The sequence below is a fragment of the Rhopalosiphum maidis genome, chromosome 2, assembly GCF_003676215.2.
Source record: "Rhopalosiphum maidis isolate BTI-1 chromosome 2, ASM367621v3, whole genome shotgun sequence".
NCBI classification, from domain to species: Eukaryota; Metazoa; Arthropoda; class Insecta; order Hemiptera; family Aphididae; genus Rhopalosiphum; species Rhopalosiphum maidis.
In genome coordinates, this window is record NC_040878.1 from 64,565,932 (window position 1) to 64,587,375 (window position 21,444).

General features: G+C 24.8%; 2 protein-coding genes across 3 annotated transcripts; one reads left to right on the plus strand and one right to left on the minus strand.

Annotated features, from left to right (window-relative positions):
• Window positions 1-29: 29 nt before the first annotated feature.
• On the minus strand, window positions 30-9,214 carry LOC113551240 (DNA polymerase alpha catalytic subunit). 2 transcript variants are annotated; one of them, XM_026953366.1, is made up of 27 exons: window positions 9,158-9,214; window positions 8,893-9,093; window positions 8,618-8,817; window positions 8,187-8,320; window positions 7,783-7,966; window positions 7,604-7,699; window positions 7,430-7,533; window positions 6,720-6,801; window positions 6,314-6,478; window positions 6,083-6,250; window positions 5,842-6,018; window positions 5,558-5,759; window positions 5,100-5,371; window positions 4,929-5,045; window positions 4,058-4,122; window positions 3,737-3,983; window positions 3,469-3,675; window positions 3,249-3,404; window positions 2,930-3,178; window positions 2,658-2,863; window positions 2,319-2,580; window positions 2,068-2,242; window positions 1,898-2,009; window positions 1,757-1,820; window positions 1,557-1,691; window positions 999-1,106; window positions 30-328 (listed from the first exon to the last, which is right to left on the minus strand). In XM_026953366.1, exons 1-27 carry the CDS (start codon window positions 9,171-9,173, stop codon window positions 119-121), a joined length of 4,314 nt encoding a protein of 1,437 aa, XP_026809167.1. In that variant the 5' UTR covers window positions 9,174-9,214; the 3' UTR covers window positions 30-118. The 2 variants fall into 2 exon arrangements, with proteins under 2 accessions (XP_026809167.1, XP_026809166.1); XM_026953365.1 differs by having other exon boundaries at window positions 8,893-9,096; window positions 9,158-9,213.
• Window positions 9,215-9,874: 660 nt separating this feature from the next.
• Window positions 9,875-20,631, plus strand: LOC113553854 (bromodomain and WD repeat-containing protein 1). Its single transcript, XM_026957406.1, has 27 exons — window positions 9,875-9,932; window positions 10,044-10,102; window positions 10,231-10,260; window positions 10,328-10,387; window positions 12,842-12,986; window positions 13,048-13,140; window positions 13,199-13,359; window positions 13,421-13,597; window positions 13,730-13,881; window positions 13,994-14,326; window positions 14,408-14,618; window positions 15,332-15,544; window positions 15,624-15,849; window positions 15,995-16,078; window positions 16,147-16,267; window positions 16,404-16,566; window positions 16,654-16,941; window positions 17,010-17,207; window positions 17,280-17,484; window positions 17,553-17,711; window positions 17,790-18,040; window positions 18,110-18,261; window positions 18,478-18,708; window positions 18,948-19,131; window positions 19,295-19,391; window positions 19,451-19,681; window positions 19,756-20,631. Exons 1-27 carry the CDS (start codon window positions 9,875-9,877, stop codon window positions 20,541-20,543), a joined length of 5,070 nt encoding a protein of 1,689 aa, XP_026813207.1. The 3' UTR covers window positions 20,544-20,631.
• The last annotated feature ends 813 nt before the right edge of the window (window positions 20,632-21,444 follow it).

Consider the following 21,444-nt stretch of genomic DNA (forward strand, 5'->3'; position numbering starts at 1 on the left):
ATAAGCATATTAAATGGTTTTTTTGGGCTTTATGCTAAAAGTAAAATTATAATAGATATAGTAACTATACTAATTAATAATATAATAGGTAAGTGTATTATACAAAATTTAATATTAACTAATATTGGCCAAATATTTCTTTTAAATTAACATAGTAGAAATCATGATGTTTAAGCACTTTTTGCATTTTAGTTTTTAATCTACCATAAGCTAAATATAATGGATCCTCATTAGCTAATTTTAATTCCTTGTTTCTGTACAATACTTTGTCAATGTCAAATAAAAACAGATAATATCTTAGTTGAAACAATAGCTGACCAGCTGAATACTAAAAATACAAAAATAAATATCAAATAATAAAGTTTTTATTGAAAGGAAAAATGTAATATAATAATAAATAAGGATTCCAAATTATTTCACTATGATTTATATAATAGAAATTAAACCAAAGTGTTTTATATATTTTAATGGTAATTAAAGATTCAAAAAAAAATATTATTACTCATGCTTAGTGATAAAAATATTTAGGTTTACATTACAGTTTGAATTACAATCAAACTTGAGTTTAATTATAGATAATAAAAGAATAGATTGACCATTCCTATATTAACAACATAGGAGCATGAGAGCTGGAATGCGGATGAAAAACATGACTGCTTTTATATAGTGTTCTCACTCTAGTAAGGCATTTTATCATTTATTTTATTATACATTTTGATAATTGATAAAACCCCTTGTAACATCAAAGTAAAATAATGTTTATGCCCATTGCTGATGGCCTATCCATTATTTTATTATCTATGAGTTCAATGAAATGTTTAGTTTTTTTTATTATTAGTATTAAAAAAATAAGTGTTGTGGGAGAAAATGATATTATATCAAATTTCAAGTTACTAATTATTATACTTAACTGGTTAATAGTGTTTAAATATGTTGTAAATACTTAATACAGAAGCTATAAAAAATATATGATTAAAAATATTTACTGAAATACTTACTTCCTTTTTTAATGTTCCAGATTCACATTGTACACACATTTCATCACTTGTATGCGGCAAATATTTACTTTTATAATCACAAGTACTTTCATCACAGACATAATAACTCTAAAAAAATAATAGAAACAAATTATACACGAATGATTGTGCATGCATACATATAAAGTAAAACTTCTGAACGGCACTTTTGGTTAACAAAATTTTGATTATTCAAAGGGAGTAATAAATTCTTAAAATTTATAAATAGTTATATCTAAAATCACTAAATAACAAAAAAAAGAAACATAGCCAGTCAAAAAATATATATTTTAGTTATTATTGTTTAGTTAATGTATGGTTATATTATCTTTGTAATTGTTTGTGTGACAGGTGTCTGTTACACGAGCTTGTTGTCACTATATTGTGTTTTTAATTATTATTTAAATAAGTGTAGGCTATTCAAAGGTTTCCAAATCAATGAGTGATGGAAATGTTCTCATTACCATAAAAAAAAGATTTGTTAGGGGAAGTTTTATTGTACTTAGATTATTAAATAAAATATAGACAAAAATGTATCACCTTATAAAACTTCATTGTATGCTTCCTTATATTTGCCCATAAAATATTTTCCAACATCCCAATATATTTATATGGTGAAATAAAACATTCTAAATTAGAACACTTTTCCAAGGAAAATTCTAATTTACCATTAGGCTAAAATATTAAATCAAGTCAGTTCAAATTATATTTTCATGTGAGATTAATAATCTAAACAATACCTTTTTAATTACTGGTGTCAATAATTCTAGATCAGTTTTACAGCCAAGACATTTGAATTTAAATCTAAATTTATGATTTAAAATATTAATTAATTCCACATTTAATAATATAGATATATGTATTTGGAATTTAATACTCACGTGTCACAACCACTAAATCTTGTTGCGTCATCCAAATCAATTGCATTTTCTTCATGTGAATTCTCATAAATGGTCTTTGTCCTTTGATTTTGGTACAATGCAGGATCAAGGCCTATTAAAAGTAAAATAAAATAAAACTTTGCAAAATCATAAGATGGTAACAACCAAACCTAAATATTCAGCAATCATTTTAGCATCAATGTCTTCTAATGGTGCACATAGTCTCATTATTACTGGATGTATTTGTTGTGACAAATAATATTTAAAATCGATTTTTAAATTAGTATTATTTTTTAGTTCGTCTACATGATAAACTCTTTGAGTGGATGCAAGATTTGTTCCATCCTATTGATTATAACAAATATATTTTTTAAATAGTTTCTCAATCTATTTAACAATAAAAATATAGAAGTAAACTTACTTCACAAACAACATATGATACAGTATCGCCTTGTCTAAATTTAATACTTTGTTTATTAAGACGTTGAGCAATGGCTACATGTGGTAATGCTTTAGCATCTGAATAATCTTGAGGAGCTTTAGTTAATGTTTTACTAATAGCCAAAAGTCCAAGAGGAACATTATTTCCCTCACAATCTGCTCTAAGTTTTTCTAACTGCGCACAAATATTCGACACTCTTTCTTCAGGAGACTGATCACATAATATTTGTCTCAAGACAAATCTATATTATTTAGTTATGTTTAATCAAAAACTATATCATAATTAAAACATATGGATAAATAAAAAAATTAATTTTACCGTCCAGCTTCTTGTGATAATTGTGACCAATCTCTTCTTACAATATCCAACCCTTTGATCTCTTCCTTAGTTATAAATTCACCTGAAGGTAGTTTTGATATAGATATAGCAGCATATTTTTTTTTTTTTAATAATAACATGTATTTAAAAATGCCATCAATATCTAATTCTACTTGTTTATACATTTTATTGACTTCAGCTTTAATCTAATAGTAAATAATAAATATTTAATAATGAGAAAAAGTATATTAAACAAAATAGTAAATACATACTTTATAACCAATTTTCATAACTTGATCATAATCAACACAGTTTGAGTTTATCATTAATGAATCTGTATCTCCATAAATAACGTCAAATGATAGTTTCTCAACTAATGCTTTAGTACTAATTAATATTTCTCTACCTTTAGCGGTAATTAATGCAGCCAATGGCTTAGCATAAAAACGGGAATGTGTAAATCCCAAACATCCATACATACTATTAGCAGTAAGTTTTAGTGCAGTTTGCCTCAAATTATACTAAAACAAAATTAAAAATATACAAATTTGTTTAAAACATAAACAAGATAATAACAATATATTGAATCACCTGCTCTTTAAGTGTAGCAGATATTTTTGGATCATTCATTAATTTCTTTACTTCTCTTCGTGAATCTACCAATGACTTAATTTCGGCGGGTAAAATTCCACGGGCAACAGATTGATTTGGAGTTAACTTTAGTAATTCAGCTATTTCATCATCACCCTAATTCAAAAAATAAATTGTTAATAAATTATATCTAATACTAATTATTATAATTAATGTAAACCTCTTGAGCTAGCAATGTTCGAAAGCTAACTGTAGTGAAACAAATATTGTATTCTTGAATTATACTTGGATAAAGTGAGTTGAAATCCATTAATAATATCATTTTGTCATAAAAACCAACTTTTGGATCAAGTACAAGACCTCCTAAATATTGAGCTTTTTTACGGCCATTTTTTTTATTATTATCTTCATCTACATTATCTTCATTCTGATTAAATTGATAAAATATAAATATATTATAAATGTATACATACAAAAATAAAATTTACTTTGTTCATTGATCTTTTTTTATACTGTTTATCGGGAAGTATATATCCTTTTTCATTAAAGGCATGTAATAATAGATATTCATTCCTTTCAGCACGGCCACCAATTAAGGTTCTGGATAGTAAATTTCCTGCGACCTTAGTTATTTGTAATGCTAAAGGTAATACATTCATTTGACACATAATGCGCATTATGCAAGAAGTATCCATAATTGTAAATTTGATTAGCTGCATTAAAGATACAGCTGAACTGTAAATTTATATTATATATTCAATCATTTTTTTTCATTTATATATATACATTAATTAATTTTAGAAACATACCAATACATATAACTAACTTCATCATCAGATAAATTAAATTGTTCATTTTCTTTGACATTGAGAATCTACAAATTAAAATTCATAATAATATAAGTACATGGTACAGACAACAGAGTGAGGATGTTAACACTTACCCACCCAACCTTACTTTTATGCAAGCTTTACCATTATTATTACTTTAAATTATATGCCAATGATAAATCAATAAATTTTAAAAATGATTTGGAATGAAATGCAACTAATATTTAATTATTTTATAATGATATTTTAAATATTTCTATTTATAATATTTAAGCTTTTACTTGTACCATAAGCATAGTAATATCAAGGAAATACAGGAAATCTAACTTGTGTTTTTTAAATAATTGGATTATTACTAATAGTGATGTTTGATATAGATTGTGTCGTTTGTGAATTGTGATGATAATAATAAAATTTCTTTCTATACAATCATACCTCAAAAGCAAAAAAAAGCCACTATATTGCAAATATAAATACAGAAAGAAAAATGAGCTTAAACCAGTTTTAAAAATACACTAAAAATGTATATAATAATGACAGCATTAAATTTACATTTTGGTAAGAAATAAAACTAAAAATATATTTATAAATTTTATAAAATAGGTATATTTGATATTTTAGATTTTTATCATTATTATTAGTATTCATCTTTACACCAATAATAACTAAATTAATTACTACTAAAGTACAATTTACATTAACTTTATAATCTGAGGAATATTTTATGAAATGTTCCAACAATTTTTTTAAATAAATACATACATTATGTAAAATTAATAATTTCCTTACTTTGCATAGAATCTTAAATGATAGTATAATTATTAATTACTGATTTAATAATATAATATACCTGTTCGGATAACGAGTACAAATCATAACTCCTTGCTTTAATTAATTCTTTTGCAGAAATTTGAGTATCACAAATCAATCTGCCACTGAGCACACTTTTTTCAGTCATAAATTTCCCCTGAAATTAATACCAATAAATAAAATGTTGATATATTAATTATGTTATAATTACTTTTTTGGGGAATAAAGCTCTGCGAAGACGACCAATTTTTGACCAGTTTTGTATTTTGTTAGCTTCTAAGCGATTTACAAGTGTTGACAGTATGTGACTACATATATCATGTCCAATTATCATATCTGGATCAATTTTGGATAACTTGGCAAGAAAAAAAGTTAGCAATGCTCGTTCTGAATCCATTTTAATAATTTTAGAAGGATCTCCACATTTCTTTAATTCTTCTTGATATCTGACTGGCCATGGTATATTACTTGGGCGTGATATAGCTAATTCAAAAATAAAAGTTTATTTAATTATAAATAAGTAGTGCTAAATTATTTATCTACAAAATAAGTTATATAGTTATATAAAATAAAAATTTAAATATGCAGTTTTACAGGCAAAATATTTTACTAAAAAGTAAAATAGTATAACTAATTACATTTCATAAAATAAAATATAATTTTAATCACCACAAAAAAATTGATTATGAAGAGGAGTTGGTGGAGCTTGATCTAATGGGAAATGTGTATGCACCAAACAACTTATAATTATTATTTCATTTTGTTTTGTTTTTTTATTATAAGTAATTCTTGGATTTAAAGTCATTATGACTACTGGTGGCGGCGAAGCACTAGGTGCTAATTGAATATTTTTCATATCTAAGCATAATACCTATAAAATATAATTTATTAAACATTCATTGATAAAGTGCAAAATAAATAATATCTCAATGTAAATACACAATATTATTCACCTCTATTTTGCACCAACTCATAGGATTATTTGAAAGTTGAGGAACTTTTATGTCTAACCAACAGGGTCCCTTTATCTTTTGATCTAAAAGTAGAAGCTCTAAGAATGAAGTATTAGTACCAAATATTCGGCTAAATGTTTTGCCACTTAAATCTTCAGGCAAAGGTGGATGTGAAGCCTAGAAAAATAAAAAATAAACTTATTATAAAAACTATTATTTAATATTTATGATATTTACTAACAGAATATCTTATCTCCAAATATTCACTCTCATCTGCAACATCAGCTAAATCAAATGCATATTTTTTAGTAATTTTGCGAGATTTAAAATTTTGAATTTGGTACTTGTCAGTGAGATTATTAAATTCGTTATAAACATCAACCATTTTTACTTCTTCATTGTCAGATGTCTGTAATATTATAAATTATAATATTATATTGATTTAATACTTATTAATACTTATAGATCTTACTGTATTTCTTGGAAGTAAAAACATTCTTCTTTCAATGTTTTTAACTACTACACAACAGCTTACATAAGTATCAAAATTAACAGGTTTTACTTTACCAAAAAGAAATACAACTCCAGGCTGTTTGAACACATCTTCAAATGCATCCAAGTAAAAAAAACGAAAAACCTATAATTAAATTATCCAAATTTTTAATTATCAATAGTTATTAATAGTAATAATTTAATACAGTGAAACCATTTAATATAATTAATGTAAAATGTAGTTTGATACTATTTTTTTTTAAATTTATTCTTATTAAAATGAGTTTAACTAAAGAAGCTGAATAATTACTTAATTTAAATATTTAATTAATATTAAATGATATGTATTATATTATAAATAAATAAAAATAAAAATATTGACAAACTTGAGTTCCATTCTTATCTGTTGTCAGTGGCAATTTAGAAGAAATATCATGTGGTAAAGCAACTTGTTCTTCCTCTTGAACACTATTTAATTTTAAACAATGTTACAAATTTTAATTATTATGTATTTTATAAATTATAATATAATTTTAAGTTTTAGATACTTACTTTTAACGATAAAGGTATTTTTTTTATTTAACTAACTATCTAGTATCTATTAGAGGATATAAATATACAATTGACTATAAATAATTCAATATTTAAAGAACATTTAAATACACTTTAAGCTATCGAGTTTATAATTATAAATTCAAAACACAATTTTAATTAGCAATAGTTATGAAAATATTAACATAAATGTATATTATATATAGTGATAATACTATAATAATAGTAATATAATACAAATAACATTTTGTAATATGCTAAAATTGTTGTATTAGTGTATCCATTTAAACCATCTGTGTAAATAGGTATAAATAAAAGCAAATTAAAAAATGTATTTTTATTTTAAATAAGTATCACTTGGAAATTATTGAATCAAAGAAAAAAAAAACAATAATTTAATAATATTAATGCGAAGTTATATTTATAATTATTAATTAAGAATTAAATTAGTGTCTATTTTCATCAACTTTTTTGCTTTGTAAAATAAGTAATTATCAATCATAATTGAATTATTTAAGATATAAAAATAAAAAAATAGTATTACTTTTCAATGGGCCATTTAGTTTCTTCAAACTCAATTTTAATTTCAGTTTTTGTCAATTCTTTTTTCATATTTAATTCTGTAAGTTCCATAAAACTTTTTTCTGCCTACATAAATTTGAAGAGTTAGTTAGAATTACAATTCTTTTACAAGCTTATTATTTTAAATAAATTATACTTGGATCGCTTCTTCAAAATCAAAATCTTCAATACAGTCATCCATACTTTCATCAAATAATTCTTGTTTTATAGGATTTTCTGTTACTGGTGCAGGCTAAATATTATATAAAAGAAAATGTTAATTTACATTACTAATTTGAACCTTATAGTCATAATCAATTAAATTTAATACTGTACTTTGCTTATTGATTCTGCACTAAGTTCTTTAGTTTGACAATTATTTTTAGTTACATCATTGTGTTCATTTAATTTGGAACTTGGGCTTTCTATATTTTCATCGGCCTTTTCTGTTTTTATAATAATGTTATTAACAAGTGTCCGAGGAGATTTTAGAACAGTAGAAAATGATTCTAAATATCCTCTGTAAAATATTAATTTGTTTAAGTTTGCATGGATTTTAGATTATTAAAATTATTCGCAGACAAGTGTTATAACTTATGAGTTTTAAAAAATGGCTAATATTTTGAGTATATAAAAGAAATTATTTTTAAAGTTTATAATGTTTAAAATACCAGTTTAGTACTAAAAATTATAAGAACTTACTCCATTTTTACAATAATAATAAAATTGTTATACTCTACCTAGTTTGATTTTCTCTTTTTATTTTTTCTGTGACTTTATTATGAACCAATCTTGTAGCTTTTGTAATTACTGGTTTATCCAATTCTTGAATTAAATCACCAAGAATATCATCTTCGTTTAAATTAACTGGCACCTAAATAAATGAATACATTTATAAAAATAAGAATGTATATTTTATAGTTTTATACTAGATATATATACTAGAAATAATAATTGTATAATAAATGTATTTTGTTTAAATAAAAACTTAATTTAAAAAAATGTATAAATATATAAGGCAAATAAAACTTTGAAGCATCATCAAAATATAATGACATACTAAGAAGTTTTGCTTCAACAAGATTGACCAACATTACTATAAATTGTAGTCTGTTCATAGTTAAATTTAAAACATATTCTAAACTTGATTAAAATTATTTAATATAGGTACCTCTTTTTTTTTTTTTACAGGCATATTAGCAAACATTTTCTGAATATCCCTATTTGAAGAGGGAAGATCTTCTTCAAAGCTTTTATCAGCTCTACTTCTTTTTTTACCTCTTCCTTTTTTCCCCTCTTTAACAATAGATTCTTCGTCCAAATCATCGTCAAAAATTTCTCTTCCATCTTCAACATATCCATCAACATCAACTAGCAAAAAAAATGTAATATTTAAATATTTATATTAAATGAAAATTTGCATTTAATTAAATTATATTTATTTACAATCATCAACAATCCAATTATCCTGTTGTCGTTTAACCACCCTATCTGTGTATTCTTGTTCTGAAATTTCTTCATAGACATTTTTCATAGGTTCTACTTCATATTTGTGCTTAGTCCCGTCAGTTTTGAGCTTTTTCAATTTTGCTAATGCTTCAAAACGACTTGTTTGCCCAACTTTTTGTCGTCTCGGTCTGGATGTTTCTGCTTAGGAAGTAAATAATAAGATTATGAGTCTATGAATCGCCTTTATTAAATAAAAGATTACCTGGATTATCATTCATTTTAAAAATAATTACTTCTGCACACAGTGGAAATTTTGAATTTTTAGCATTTAGTAAATTATAATTACAATTTATAATACACAGTAAATAATTTACAATATTGTAAAATGTAATTTTTTGTAAATATTAATTATGTACTTATGTTCTAAATAGTAAATTTCATAAAGTAATATTCATAATATTGATATTTTTTATACAAAATAACACAACATAACCTAAAATAATTAAGGATTTCCCGCCAATAAGCAGATAACCATTTTTAATCTTGACAAAGAATAACCACGGTTAAATATTGAAAATAAATATCTAAAAAATGTTGAATGATGATACCACAGAATAGATATCGATACAATTACTACTTGTGATATGCAGCATGTTTGTTTATGTACAATGTTTATCATTCACCATTATTAAATATTAATCATTATAGGTATTATACTTTTATACTATTATAGTAATAGTCGAATATTCATTTTTCTTTTTATGATTTTGAGTTTGATACTTATTGTGGTTTTGTATACATTTTAGAATTTTAAATCATTGTGGACCACTGATGAATAAATACGTTTTGATAATATTCCCAAAAGAATATTTCTTTAACTCGTATTAATATTTAGTCTTCGATTGTCAATATTATCGACATACCTACTTATATTGTGATAAAGATTTAAACAAAACTTTACAATAAATGATTCAATGTCATGGATTTGGATAAAACATTTGAAATAATGCAAGGAGAAAATGACAGTATTAAATCTGGTAAGAAATAATATAACATATTTTCTTAATAACTTCACGAATTAAAAATATATTTATTATAATTGTTTTCACTTTAATAACTATTAACTACAACAATTTATTTTATTGTAGAGCTATTCTTTTTGATTGCCAAGTTTCTGAAAGATAGTCAATTTAAAAATGCTTTTGAAGTAAGATATTTACATATGTATTTTAAAATATTTAATCTTAAAACTATTTGTATAGTTTTAAAATTTACCATCTATTTTGGTAATATTATTTATTAATATTTTCTATTTGTTTTATTTTTTATTCATAGGCACTTAAATTGGATTTGAACGATTCAAATGTAAGATATAATTTTGAACTTATTAAAAATAAATTGTATTTTTAATAAAGACATATTTTATTTTTAGATTCTACCAACACGTATTGATTTTTTAGGAGAGGAAAACCAACAAACGTTTGATGAACTGGTATTATTTATTTATATATATAAAGCATCCATAAAAAATTCCAATAATAAATTAATAGAAATAATTACACTTAATCGGCTATCTTCAATTTTATTTTAAATGATTAAATAAAAAAATACATTTTTTAACTTTTTTACCAAAACATAAAAATAAATTAAAACATGAAATATTTGTAGTTCTTGTCCCTGTGAATCTTATTAAAAAACCAGAATTATGATATCTCCATTATTTTAGGAGATATCGCTATAGGTAAATCCTCGCAGGACACCTTGTATACTAGTTGCTTCACTTTTAGGCAACTACTCTGTTCTGCTACTAAAAAAAAAACATTACTCAATTTGCTAGGCATAACCATCTGATTAGTTGACTGGGTCTTTTATGTCTTCAAATAGAGATGTAACAAAGTCACTTTTTTTCTCAGATAGTTTAAATTAAAAACATTCTTTGATTTACTTCATATAACTCCTGTATATAGTTGAAGGGTAAAAACAATAAAAACTAATTTTATCCCTCTAACACATGCATCAATGTTTTAATATGACAATCAAATATGCTTAAACAAAAAAATTTTTATTAACTTGAGTTTATTAGATCAGGAATAAAAAAAAATTATTTAATATATTTAATTTCTATTAAAATAAATTAACACCTAATAATTAATAATTATAAAAAAAAAATTAAGATAAGTATAAGAACTACATGATAACTAAATGATCACTTTTCATTAAATAAAATAATATACACGTAAGGAACATTTTAAATACCAACTTATTTTGATATAAGGATTATAAATTATATCAAGTAGTATGTATATGCATCACAATATTTGTAAATAAAATGTATGCAGTAATTTAAATTCAAACAATTTAATCACCTATACAAATATATGTTAAATATATTATTTTATATTGGTATATTTTTGATAGTTTAATATTAAAATTAAATTAAGAAACATTACATTAGTAAAGATTGTTGTGTTATAATTTATTTAAAACAGTTTTATGATCATTGATCATCAATCTTCATTATCACATTTATTGTGGATGATGATAAATGGCATCATTTACCTTGTTATTAAATGCATTATGATTTTGTCAGTATTATGATTAAACTATTAAATTTTGTTAGTATCCCCTATAGGCATTAATGCATTATTACATTAGTATGGGAAAGTTATGTATTGATGTTTTTATTTTTCAACTTTTAAAAATTCATTTTTTCAACATCATAACTTATGTATACAAATATTATACACAGAACTTGTTAAATAAGTTTTTTAATAGCTTAAATTTGATAGGTAGAGAACAGGAGAGATAAGTTAGAGAAAATCATGGCTTACTGGGAAATTATATATTTTCATTGTATATACCCCCTTCCACATTTACATGCATTTCTGGAAATTAATTCTTTTCATTATTCAACAGACGATTAAATATGTATGGTCATATTATAGAGTATTAATTAGTCATTATAGTAATCAATTATAATATTGCAATAGAAATATATTTTAGATTCTGAGTGAAATAATATAAGTATTGATTTTATAATCATGTCTGAAGTTATCTTTTATATACTCTGTTCAAATTAAGAAATGTAGTTGACAGCAGACTATTGTGCAGGAACATGGTATTACTATACCTGGTAGGCTTACAAATGGTTGATTTGGTAGGAATAGACAAATGGGTGTAGTTTGATCACCGCTTGATAAAAACTGCCAACTAAGTTTCTTAACTTGAACTTATTATACAAAAATCCTCATAATTCAAGTAATACATGCTGGAACTAAAAACTCAACATTTCTTTTAAGATCTATGAAATTCATATTTGGACAAAATTAAATACTTAAATGAAAACTAACAAATTTATTATGTAGAAATTCAAAAATATTTTTCACAGGGATTTGAAACTATATACATTATTATGTATTTATAATTTATATACATAATTAACAATGACATTTTCAATACACTTAATTAATTTTATGCTATAGCCTATTTATACCAAGAACACAATCATACCATTCTACAGTAAGTTGACGTTGACTCAAGAGATTGAAACAGTAATATATGATATAAATGAATACTTTTGAATGAGCTAAGAAACATAAAAAAATTTAAATAAAGTTGAAAACGACATTCTAAAGTTAGAGCAATATTTATTTTCAAGAAATAATATATCGAGTACTAAAAGTTAATTATTGAGTAAGAAGTAATAACTCATAACTTATTGTTTAAAATTTAAAATAAATAATAATTTACTAAAAAAAAATTACTAAATTATTAGGTATTAACAGTAAATATTACATTTCATTAGTTAATAGTAATAGATGAGTGATTGGAGTGAGTGGTTTTATTCCCATGTGAGGGGCCTCTTTTTAATATTTTAGCCTATTAATGACCTATCCACACTCTGAAAAAATGTTTTGTAATACTATTTTTAATATTCTTGTTTTAGGAACGGAAATATAATCATATTAAATCCGATCACTTATTAGACATTTGTAAACGCATACGATTATTGAGCAACTATGAAAAATCCTCAGTTCCAGTGGTTTTCTCATTACTTGGAAAAGGAAGCTTTTCACTTGTTAATACACAAAGTACATTTTTAATACATTATATTATTTGAATTTTTATTTAAAATGATTTCCTGTGTTTTAGAAAAACGTAAATATTTATCACTTGCTGATTGCATTACACGTCAACATAATTCTTTGCCATTACCTCCTTTACATGTTCGAGGTCAAAATATCGGTAATCATCAATTATTAACACATCTGTCTCATTTATTTATTTTAATTATATTTTTCAGTTAAAGTGTTATTTGGTCGTGAAATTTCTGGTTCAGTTGATAAAAGATATTTACTACCTGTATCCAAATTTTCAAACGTGGAATTTCATGGACGAGTTCTTGGCCATTTAACTGCTGTTTACTGTGTCTGTTTTGATACAACTGGCAGATATATTGCTACTGTATGTTAAATTTAATTATAAATTTATATTATTTAACATTTTATATTTTTATTTATTTCAGGGAGCTGATGATTATTTAGTTAAATTATGGGAGGCAAATACTGGAAGACTTTTATCAACATTAAGAGGGGCTAGTGCTGAAATAACAGATATAGCAATCAACACTCAAGCTACATTAATTGCAGCTGGAAGTATGGACAAAGTATTAAGAGTCTGGTGTCTTCAAACAGCTAGACCAGTAAGTTGTAATGATAATTTTTTAATAAAAATAGATGAACACAAATTTGATAGAAATATAAGTAAATTTAAAAGTATACAAATATTAGCACTTTATCAAAATCATTAATCATCATTTATTTATTTTATTTAGATTGCTCATATAGTAGCACATGCTAGTATGATTGTAACTGTAAATTTTTGCCCTCAAACTTTTAATGGACTTGGCTATATAGCTTCAACTAGTACTGATGGTTCAGTTGTGTTTTGGCCATTTCGATCTAACAATGGAAATACAATTTTTGAGTGAGTTGTTCATTTATTTTATTCTTGAAGTTATGATTATAATTTATTTATATTTTTCAATTAATATTTATTTGATTATTATAATATTAAAAAATTATTTTTATTCTTACAGATCTAATTTAACTGTTTATAATGAACGTATGCGACCAGGTAGTGCCAAAATACTTTGTGGTGCTTTTTCAGCTGGTGGTGTAATGTTTGCTACAGGCAGTGCTGATCACAATGTTAGAGTATACAAAATGACACCCCCATCACCAGATGCATCAGCTCCAGTGCGCTTAATGGAGGTTGAAGCTCATTCAGACACTGTTGATTCTATACAATGGGCTCATAGTGGTTTAAGATTTAGTTCTGGTTCAAAAGATGGAACAGCATTAATTTGGGCTTACAAAAATCAAGAGTGGAAATATAAAACATTGCACATGACAACTAAGTTAAAAAGAAAGTTAGTTAAAACAAAATGTACATTAATATTTAGTACATAATTTAAAGATGAACAATTAAAAAACTATTAAATAATTATTAGTCTTGTAGAAAAAAAATCTGATGAAGAACTTAAGCAAGTTAAACCATCTGTAACATACTTATGTTGGGATCAAAGTGACCGTTGGATTATTACTGCGTGTACAGACATGACTATAAAAGTATGGGATTCATTTACTACTGAACTTTTACAAGTAATGACTGGACATAAAAAAGAAGTATATGTTTTAGAATCACATCCATTTCATTCTAAGGTTCGTATAAACGTGTGTATTATAGCATATTTATAAGTAAATATATTATAAATTCTGAACGGATGGATGAATTTATTGATTTTACAGACAAGTATGTTTGTTTTTTTTTTTGATTGTACGCAATAAGTAATAGAAAATTAGAAATAAGCTTTGATTTTCAACTTTAAAGATGGTTTTGAATAGTAAATTAGATCTAGTTTGTACCATTAAAGAGGTTAAAATTAAAAATCTCTTGTACTTCTTTTATAATCAGAAAAAACATAAATTAAGGAAAAACGAAATTTTTTATGCAAATTCAATATTGTTATTAAAATAATTGTTTTATAATTATTTTATAATTATAGATATCTTAAAACTTTTACATATAATTATATGGAATACAATTTTAAATATAATATATAGATTAATATTTAGATATCACCTATCTATTTATATTTTGAACTTATTTTATTTTATGGTAAGATGATGTTGACTAAAAAGTTAAAAATAATAATATAATAATATGGTATGAATATATATATATATTTTTATATATTTTAGCTACATCATAAAACCATATGAAATATACTTCTTAATAATCGTTTTTTGTAATCATATATCATTGTATTCAAATTTAACACACCGTAATAGTTATCGACACCTAATATACAGCAAGCCATACTCATTTACTTCTATTTTTTTTAAATCTAAATATTAAATTTATTTTACTTAAGATTTTGTTGAGTGCTGGTCATGATGGCAAGATATTTATATGGAATATTATAACTGGAGAAGTATTAGTATCATTTCAAAATTCCATTGAAGGTCAAGGTTTTGCTGCATTATATGATGCTAAATGGTCACCAGATGGAACAATGTTCTCAGTGACTGATTCACAAGGTCATTTATTAACGTACGGACTTGGAATACCCTCGCCCCGCAGAAAAGTATATTATTTTATCAATATATTAATATTCTATCTTTTTTAATAACTTATAATTTTTAGTAATAATAAATATGTTCTAGGTTCCATATGAAGTATTTTTTCATACAGATTATCGACCGTTGTTACGGGCAGCCGATCATTCCGTATTGGATGAGCAAACCAACACGGAACCACATTTAATGCCTCCTCCATTTTTGGTTGATTCTGATGGTTCACCTTATCCTCCAGAAATTCAAAAACTTGTTCCTGGAAAAGAAAATGAAGGGCTTTTACAACTGGTGGCAGATGTAATAATTAATGAATTAGGTTGGTAACTTTTGTCATTCATCACTTTTAAAAATAAAATAATTAAAACATTACCACTTTAAAATTAATACATTTTTTACTTTGCTCAAAATTTGAAATATTAAAATTTTAATAATATTTCTTTCATTCATTTATTTAATTTTAGGCCGAACTGAAGTTATTGGAATTCGAGGAACTGCTAACATGAATACTGTTGAGCATTTATCTAATAATTCACCTAATCAGTCTAGTATGTAAAATATTGTTATTTTATATAATATATTACTATTAATATTATGAACATTATTAAATTTTTAGGAGTTATTAGTTTACATCCATCAGTAGAACAAAATAGTAGTTCATTTTCATTTGAAAATAGACCAAGAATTATTTGTAAACCATTAAAACCATCAATAATGGATCAAATTCAAAACCGAATGTATGTTTATAATAAAAGTTTTAAAAGCCCACTTTGTACAAGCATGATTTTTATTATTATAGTACTCTTAAAAGATTAATAATATATAACATTGTATTAATAAATATGTATTATATATTAATTAACTATTTTATAGAAAAATTTTGGGTGTTATGGAAGAAGAAGAGTTTACTTTAGAAAGTGATAAACCACTAGTAGTTGATGAAAAACCACAAGTTTTATCTGTTAAGCCAAAAAAAAAGCCTCAAGCAAAACATTCATATAGTACTAGAGCAACTAATGTAGAAAATGATCCTCAAGTTAGTTAAATAGTTATATTTTTATTCAATTAAATATTGTTTTTAAGCAGCCAAAATATTTATTTTATTTTTTAAATTATATTTTAGGAAAATAGATCGTCATCTAACCCTGAAGAATCTGAAGAGGAAGATGCTGATTACACGGATGGAATTGATTCAGATGAAAAAGTTGAATCACTGTCAGATTCTGATTCTGGTACTAGCTCAGAATATTCTGATTGGGTGGCTGATAGTGGTACCAATCTTGAACCACCTAAACGTACTCAACATCGAAGACGTCGCGTTAAAAGACCTACTACTCCACCTTCATCTCCATCACCTCCATCATCTCCACATGATGGACCTAGAACTGTGCCTCCTCGAAAAGTACTAAAGGTAAACGTTAAGAGTTTAAACAATTTTTTTTTCATGGTTATATATAATAATATTATGTTTTTTATTAGGATGTTCCAGAAATATATAGACCTTCTGAGTGGTTTTCAGAAGTTTTACCAAAAAAATCACCTTATTGCCCTCAAATGGGTGATATTTTAATGTTTTTTGAACAAGGTTATAATTTATATTTAGAAGCAGTGGAAGCAAAAAAAGTTTACAAATTAAAAACAACACAATCTGCTCCATGGGGAAAATTAGAACTTAAAGTAAATCATTTTAATTATACTTAGAATATTTAAAGAATTATATTTAGTATTAATTGATTAATTAATTATAAGGAACCTCAAATGGTTAAAGTAATTGGAATAAAATACGAGATTAGACCTCCTCGTTTATGTGGATTGCGTTTAGCTGTATTGAAAGAAAATGGTGATCATACTTCTTTCAGTTTTGACCTGAAATACCATGATATGCAAGATGTAATAGATTTTTTAGTTTTACGACAAACATATGAAGCTGGGTTAGCAAGAAAATGGAAAGAAGGTTTATTAATTTATTTTTAATATTTAAATTTTATGGTGCAAGTTATTAATTATTTCAATTTATTGAAGGTCAACGATTCCGAAGTATGATAGATAATGCTTGGTGGTGTGGTAAAATAGTTGAACAAAGTACTTCCCGTTCACCTTTTTTGTGTTATCAAGTTCTTTGGGATAATGGTGAAAAAGAAAATTTAAGTCCTTGGGATATGGAACCCATAAACCCTAAAAGTATAGATTTGCTTGTATTATTGTATTTTATTGTTTTTCATAATTTATGTTTATTAATTATTTTTATTATAAATAAAGGAGAACCACTCAATGGTATGTCATTACCAGTGACTACAAAAGAAATGAAAGATATATTATACCGACCAGAATCTGGTAATAAAGAATGGCCTAGTGGATCTCGAGATTTAATTTGTGACCGAATATTGAGAGGATTGCATGATCTTATGGGAATGTCACTTGCAGAACCATTTCTTGCACCAGTAGATATACAAGAGTATCCGTCTTATGCATATATAGTAGAATATCCTATTGATCTGTCAATCATAAAAGTAAAATACTTTATATATATTAAAAACAATAACAATATCTAATTTATTTATTTAATATTTTAATTTTAGGCAAGATTAGAAAATCGTTTTTATAGACGTCTTGCAGCTGTACAATTTGATGCAAGATATGTGGCAAGTAATGCTGAAAAATTCAATGAAGAAGGTAGTGATATAGTGAAAAGTGCTCAAATTATCACTGAAATTTTATTGAAAATTATCAAGTATGTTGTAGTGTTGTATAGATTTTTGTATTCATAATACTTTACTCCTAATATATTAATTATTAAAAAAAATTTTTCTAAAATAAAATATATTCTCATTTTTAATTTATTACTATGCCAAATTATTTGTTCCTCGTGATCTTTGAGATATTATTGAAAAAAAGTCAACTGTGTAAACTTATAATAAATTTAATTTATTTTTTCCAATTTTTATAGATCTTCTTCGCCAGTTGAAGTTCCTGCTCTATGTCGCCAATTACAACAAAATTATAAAAATAATGAAGAAGAAAAAAAAAATGTACTAACTGATGATCGATCGCGTAGATTAAGGCCTAGATCATTAAGAGAAAGAAGTCGACGAGAATCTAATCAGCCATTTAATTGGAAATTGGAGTGTAAAAACTTTTTGAAACTTATGTGGTTGTCAAAAAATAGTACCCCATTCAGGTAAAACTATTTAGTATTTACAGCTGATTAATTTAGTTCCATAGAAAAAAATTATTTAGTTTTATTTACTAGCACTTATAAATTTATAATTTTTATACTTAAGGTAATCAGTTATACTCATGTTTAAAAAATTTCAATCCCAATTATTTGCAATTTTTTGTTTTATCATTATCAAAATAATAATATATTATTATTATTGTAGTATACCAATATTCATTTAAAATAACTTTATATTTTAGAGAACCAGTTGATTATAGTAAATATCCAGATTATGAACGAGTTGTTAGTACACCAATGAATTTAACAACCATTCGGGAAGATTTACGTGGAGATAATTACAAAACTCCACTAGATTTTTGTGAAGATGTTAGACGAGTATTTAATAATGCACAAACTTATTTTCAATTATATCCTGATGAAAAGGTGTGTTCTTTGTATAATAATGATTTAGTTAAAATAATAACATATTTAAAAAGTTAAATTATATCATTTGGGGGTCCATTGAGTTCACTTTTCCTGAAATATCAGGCTAAAGCCTTAACCATATTTAAAATTTATAACAAATAAAAATGTTTTTATGTTTAAGTTGGAAAAAATTACTCAAGAAATGATAATTATGTCAGAAGAAAACATAACTCAAATACTTAACAATTGGGAAAGACAATCATCTAGACGCCCCACATGTAAGTAAAATATTAAAAGACAAAAATATTTTTAACTGTCATATATGTTTTCTTAATAGCTATAGTAAGTCACTTAAGTTCACGTCCACAAAGAAGATGTCGCTTAAAAAGACAAAGAGAATTAGACAATAGTCCAAGTGAAGATGAAAGTGATGCTGATTTTAATTTAAGAACCAAAAGACCACGAAGGTTAAGAACAGTTGCAATTAAAGAGGAAACAACAGATCAATCATCATCAGAAGAAGAAATAAAATTTGATCCTAATCAACCTTCAACTAGTTTTGCACATAGTAAGTTTAATTTATAGTTAGTATAATTACTAAGTTAATTTTTAATTTTTAATTTATAAATCAAATGATTTTAGATGAAAGAAGTGAACCTAATCGTGTTAAGATAAAAAAATCTATTGATATGCCATCAACCAGTCGTGAGATTAAAGAAGAAGTTCAAAGTGATGATGAAACGCCACTTAGACGTCATTCATCAAGAATTCGTAAATCTACTTATCGCGTACAAGAAAATAATGATGAAAGTGATGAAGATGATGATTATACTCCCACTAAACCTCAACGACCAAAACGATTAGTTAAACCACTTCCACAAGATAATGATGATAGTGATGATGAAGTTATGCCGACCAAGCCATCTCACAGTAGGCGACTCCCAATATGTACAGAAAGATTTGAAGTACCTCCTATTACTAGAAGACAACCTACAAGATTTCATGATGAAGAAGACAATGAAGAAGAAGATCAACCTACTAGAGCTAGAGCTACCCGATCAAGATTTTTAAACACTGAAGAAACTGATCAGAGAGGAACAAGAAATTTGAGAAAGAAAAAACGTTGGGATTATGCCAAAATGTTGGATGTATCTGGTGTAAGTAGTGAAGAAGGTGCTGATGACTGGAAACCTTCACCAAAATTTTCCAAAAAAATATCTTCTCGTCATAAAAGTCAAGCCTTAAAAACTAGAAAAAAAATGAATTATGCAGAATGTAGTGATCAGAGCTGCAGTAGTGATGATAATAATGATGACGATGATGATGAAGATGATGAAGAAAATAGTGTTAATATAAGAGTATCTGTAAGCAGTAGAGGGCGAATTAGAAAATTAACAGCAGAAGCCAAAGCACATTTGTTTCGAAGATAATAAAAATTATTGTTAACATTTCTCATTTTTTTAACAACTTGTATTATATATCTTATTTTTTTTTTTTTTTTATTATTTTAAAATTTAATTGTCAATACAATATACAAAAAATTACTGATAATTATGATTATTGATAATTCAAATTATATGTAATAATTTAATTATATTTTTAGTTTATTAAGATGCATTTAATGCCTAATTATATTTTTATAAGTATGATATTGTATATTGTAGAAATTCAAATTGTTTTCTTGAAAATCTAAACTTTTAATTTTAACTTTTATTTTTAATTAACTCTGTTTTGATAGACATAACTCACTTGTGTTATAATATTAAATGTCTAAACTATTGATTATATTTTATAATATTGGCCAGGCATATTATGGAAATTTTATTTTTATTGTTTTTAATATTTAAAATTACTATGACAATTTTAAGGGATAAAATATAAGATATTGATTAAAAGTATTCTTTTAAAATATATAATTATAAGTATATAAATACCTATATTTGTTTTTAAACATTATTTTACTTAATTTAAATTATTTAGGTTTTTAATGTTTTTATTTTGTTAGTATCTATAAAATATAAATCATAGGTGTGTTTACACAGGTGACAGGTACTGAACCTAATAATATATTTTAAATACTTTTTGAAAATTTAAAAGGCTTATATAATATAAATACTTTAAAAAATGTTAAATGCAAAATAAAATTTAAATATGAGTATTCAATGTTGATCAAATGAAAAATGATAAAACTGTTTATTATTGTGAGAAATTACTACTTACTTTTAATTTGTACTATATGCATGTATGATGTATGTTGTATTATAAATAGGCGTTAACTGTTAAATCAGTGAGCTGCTTACATTAATAGATGTCAATAATACTTTATCATAT